Source organism: Centruroides vittatus, unplaced genomic scaffold (assembly GCF_030686945.1).
Source record: "Centruroides vittatus isolate TY-2023 unplaced genomic scaffold, ASM3068694v2 contig_683, whole genome shotgun sequence".
NCBI lineage: Eukaryota > Metazoa > Arthropoda > Arachnida > Scorpiones > Buthidae > Centruroides > Centruroides vittatus.
Genome location: NW_027122430.1, coordinates 23,418 through 28,748, shown reverse-complemented (window position 1 = coordinate 28,748; position 5,331 = coordinate 23,418). Strand labels below are relative to the sequence as shown.

At 33.7% G+C, this 5,331-nt stretch overlaps 1 protein-coding gene across 1 annotated transcript; it reads left to right on the top strand.

Annotated features, from left to right (window-relative positions):
- Positions 1-323: 323 nt before the first annotated feature.
- LOC136980259 (uncharacterized) lies at positions 324-4,900 on the top strand. The gene is made up of 4 exons (XM_067276350.1): positions 324-547; positions 1,382-1,617; positions 2,515-2,698; positions 4,065-4,900. Exons 2-4 carry the CDS (start codon positions 1,414-1,416, stop codon positions 4,748-4,750), a joined length of 1,074 nt encoding a protein of 357 aa, XP_067132451.1. The 5' UTR covers positions 324-547; positions 1,382-1,413; the 3' UTR covers positions 4,751-4,900.
- Positions 4,901-5,331: the final 431 nt, after the last annotated feature.

Here is a 5,331-nt window from a genome sequence, read left to right as displayed (position 1 = left end):
GAGCACATCGAATGCATTTAAGGTCAGTAAGACCTGCAAATATTCCTCTTTCATTTGTCACAACCTGTATAATAAATATTTTATAAATTGAAAATCATTAAAAATATTATTTGTGAAATTTGTATAAATTTACATAAATTCGGCTTTTTTTATTTGGTGATTACGAAAAGAAAAATAGTTGATTTATATTTTTAAAATTTTGTTTAAGTTTATGAATTAATAAGAAACATTCACAAAGCATTTATTTTTAATCTGTAGGTATATGCTTATTTATTTTTAGTGATTTTTACATTCAAATGATTGACCTATCGAACGTAGAGAATTGTCTTTTCGTGCTTATGTGGTGTTTATAACAATGTAACGTACTAGACGAGTCTTTCTGGGTATATTCGGACACTGTTTTTGGTAAAAACTGTTAAATATGACTTAGTAAAATGGCTAAATAATACGCAATAAATATAATTTGACATAAGTTACATCATACTAAAAATTCGATTACATTCATTCGGACTACACTTGTAAACAGTCGACAGTGGAGACTATTAAAGTAATTTGCGTGTAAAATTAATTTCATTTTTTTTCCTGCTAATTTTAATTATCTTAATGACGTTGTACAAACACGCCAGTTCAGTTATTTTGCATAAATTTGTGCTTAAAAGTCAATTAGTGTACGGTTCTTAACGTCTTCAAAAATTCGGTTAGGTTAGGTTAGAACGTGCGTCCCACTGTTTCCTTGCTGGAATCAGAGACGAGCCGCCATCTTGGCACGAAGGGTTACATTAACCAAAAATTCTTTAATATTACATCATTTTTGTTCAATAGACAAGAAACATAGTTAACTGACTTACGAACCATTTTGTCTTTTATACTAATACGTATATATATTGTATGAGTCGTTAAAAAGATCCAATTTGAAGCATCTCATACTCCAAACTTCTGACTTGTCAGGTAAATTAGACTTATGCTCACATTAAAGCCGAATTCCATAAATTTTCAAATCTACAAGACTTTTAATAATTGCAGCATGTTACTGATTACAAGTAACTTTATCGAATCAAATCTGCTTATAGCTAGTATATCTTGTTATAATTTGAAATTTGAAAAGCTTGCAACAGCGGCAAGCAACAGGGCATAGGTCTGTTACTAATTATAATTAAATAAAAATGATTTCTAAATTAGGAAAGATACTCCAATGGTAAAATATTAATAGTTTTATTATTTAATTTACTAAAATCTGGTGTTTGAACTCTGGATTTTAATCTATACCTCGTACAATACTAATATCTTTCTGTACAGTCATGCAAAATGTATGATTTACTACGTTATTTTCATTGAAAACTTTCACTTCTATTGATTCACGAAGATATATTGTTAATTACAGAATAAATATTGTAGAAAATAGACGTTTTGATAATGGATGAACCAGAAAAGAAGTGTGAATTAGTGTGTAAAAGCCGTTCGAAGCAAAATTTGAATATTGCCTTCATATACGAAATAATGATTCGTATATTGACAACTCTCGATAATTCCGAAGTAGAGAATTGCATGCAAGTTTGCTCATTCTGGAAGGAAATAGGAGAATCCATACTGAGACGAAGGATAAGGATTGCAGTTGAGGTAAGATATACTTTAAGATGAGAATAAACAGCAAAACCTGTGTAAACCGGCAGGTTTACACAGGTTTTCTGTATTTTTCGATATTGTAATATTGGAATTATCAAACCACCAGGTATGCCTTCATCCACCGAAATATGAAAAACTATCTTCTAGACTCAAAAACAGACAATCAACACAAAAAGAAATACAAATGCCATCAAAAAATGATAATCAATCTTCCAAATATCTAGTTGTGGTTCTGCCATCTCACTACGTGAGAATATGCAAATTAGCACGATACTGCACAATGTAAGCAAAAAAGACAATAGCGAGTTTGAGACCGAAGTTTTAAACGCGAAAACGTGTACGTCAGACGTTCAGCGCCGCTTTACTGCAAGTAGAAGTTCGACAATGGCGTTTGGAAAGTCAGTGGCGTCATGCTCGACATTCCAAACGCCATTGTCAAACTTCTAGGCTTACAGGAAAGCGGCGCTGAACGTCTGACGTACACGTTTTCGCGTTTAAAACTTCGGCCTCAACCTCGCTAATATAAAGAAACATACGTAAGAATACAGCTGTTTTGTTCTTTGAGAGCTTTAAAGGTTTTATCAAATTTTACCAACGAGAAAAAATAGGTTCCTCATCTTAATTATAAGAGGCTTATCGTTATGTTTTAACTCATTGTAAATTTCTGAAAATGATAGAATTAGAAACGTAAAACTTGCTTCCACATTTATAAATTGTGTGTTAAAAAAAAATTAGTTGTCTGAAGTGGGGCAATATTGAGCCCGAAACGTGTTAACCAGCGCGTATCGACTAAATAGTAAATAAAAGGATGAAGGAATGCCTGGTAGTCGATAAATTACACTACATTAATTACACTCTTAAGTGGAATATTTGTTTCTTTTTCATATGTAGGCCTTACCACGTCAGATAATTGCAATCACGAACTTCTATCCAGAATATGTTGTTCGCTACTTCAAAACACGAAATGGCAACACTAACTTCTTGACAGGATATAATGGACATTGGTGGCAAATCAGGGAAAGAAGCGATAAAACTAAGACAAGACGACTTTTATCGCGGTTGGACGCTCAATGTCGTAAGTATCTTATTAAAACATTAGCAAAATGTCCATCAGTGATCAATGGTGGGCATATTATTGATGTTTAATTGAATGCGAGTCGTGGGTTTGCGTCTCACCGGCAGCTGGATACGTGGAATGTTCCGGTTTTTTACGTGTCTAATACCCAAATAGGGGCCAGTGTTCTATAGAATGTTCTTCCCGGAAGGCGTTCCGCGAAAAACATTCTATTTGCATTGTTATAGATTGGATCATTTGAGAGGGATTGTGGCAAAAATCTGTCAAGCTCATTGCCACTGTTTCGAGCGAATACGTTTTGAAAGGTGGATCAAATCGCCAAATCACATTTAATAACTACATATATATTCGCTACTTCTTTGTTATTAATTCAGGTTTCCCGAATGAGGTACTTGCAATAATTACGAAGAATTATGACACACGTTCCTTGCATTGAAGTCTTTTCAGAGACACTGTATCAACATTTTCTAGCTTGGCTGTATTTTTACCCTATAGAATAACTAACATGCAACATGATTAATGTGTTTTTCAGCATTTATTCGTAAATTTAATTTGAAAATATTACATTATTCGCAATTAAATAAAAAACAAACAAAATCATGGGCATCATCTATTACAATATGTAAAATAATATGAATATCAACTTATAACTTTAGCAAAACAATTACGCGTTACTTCAATTATAATAGAAAATTAATTTCATTTGTTAGAAGTGTTCGTATGTTGACGAAACATAGGTCAAATTTTAGGACGAAACCAAGCAACACTAACCTCAGTTTCACTTCTCTGTGGTTGAAACATCAGTGCCTGGTGGTTGATAACCAGAATCCTTATCCTCGTTGACTGACGTATCTCCATATTGAATATTGAAGCCTGCTTAGTTTACGTACAGCTGGCATGATTATTTCAATTTGACCAAAAATGTAATTTGTCACTATCTCGCCTCCGTTTCCTTCAATTAATCAGTAACAATGCAAATCATGAACAAACACTTCATATATAGTCAAAATATTTGCAAATCATTCTGTTGACTTTGAAAAATCTGTGAATCCAAGGACTCCTCATATACGATTATTGCATTAATGGAATAAAACAACAAACACTTAGAAGTCGATTTGCCAAGCGATGATACCTCCAGAGAGGACTTTCTACGGAAAACTGGTCTCTATTTAGATCTTACACACGTGAAAGAAAGTAAGAAAACTTCACGTAGCCAGTCCGTTGGTCGGGCACGAAACTGCAACCTAAAATATTGTTAAACTTCTTAGAAATGCCGAAAATGTGTAGGTAGATAAAATCATTAAGCTACTAGTGAGGATGTAAGAGAAATTTAACAAATTTAATATAAAAACGTAACGTTTTACAGGTAAAAATAATCATATAAACGACCGGCGATATTCTCAAAGGCTCATTAAACTTCTTACACATTCTCCACGAAATCTGTTACCAATATGGATCGCTGTTTTTCCTCGACTTCCCGGACTGAAAATAAGTCGTTTCGTGTTTTCAAAAGATGAAATCAATGAGAAGCTGAAACCGGGTCCCACGTGGTTTACAGAATTGACAGATATTTCAAAAGAAGCAACGAAATGCGTCCTATGGATCGTAGATGGAAGACTGGAGGACACCTTCAAGAAAGTTATACCACAATGCGCAGTAAGCGGTATATCAGGTTATGGTTTACCTCGAACATACAGATGTATTGTGTTTTCGGGAAGGATGGTACACGCATTATCAGTTAAGGTGCCTAGAGATCATACACTACAACAAATGAAAGTTACAGAATTGAAGCAATACAACATTGCTTGGAACAATTGTATTATGTTATATTTCAACCAATGGTACATAAATTGGTGCAACGATCGATCAAAATTTGTCGACGTTGAGATTTTTAGTAAAGAATTTTCCAACATTCCAATTTTCTATTATAGTAGCGGCATGTATTTCTGTGTGGAACACATTCCGAATATTTGTAAAAACACAAGTACTATAGAAGAATGTATAGAAGATTCATCACATATTGCAACAATTGTTTTATTGTGGATTGCATAAATTATAATTAAGTTATTAAATGCAATTGTAAGGTACTTTGTTTTAAAAAAATGTATGTCCCGTATATTACATTTAACTTTTATTCAAATCATTCTGTGTATTTATTAAAGATCAATTGACATTAAAACTGTATAAAATATATATGTAATTCAAATTATTTAAATATCATTTAATAAAATAATTTTTATTCAATTTTACTAATATTTTTTCTCTCTTCGCCCAAGTGCCCACCAGTGGCAGAGTGGCTAAAACAACTGAACATTACTTCTCGTGAGTTCGCACCTCAACAACTGGGTATTCTTCACGTGTGTAACATCCAAATAGGAACCAGGTTCCTGTTGAATATCTTTCCAGGAGACTCCCGTGTGTTGCAATGTCATATTCCACAGAACCAAATATGAGCTCTGTGCAAACACTAAGAGGAATTCTTTTAGTAAGCCCATTATGATTTCAACAAGGCCCACAGTGGAGTGGCTGGGTATTAAGGGACAGGGCGACATATTCGGATCGACCACTCCTGAAAAATTCCTGAATTTTTGGCCAATTCGGATCTGATTCCAGGTCCCAGAGCAGCAAACTGC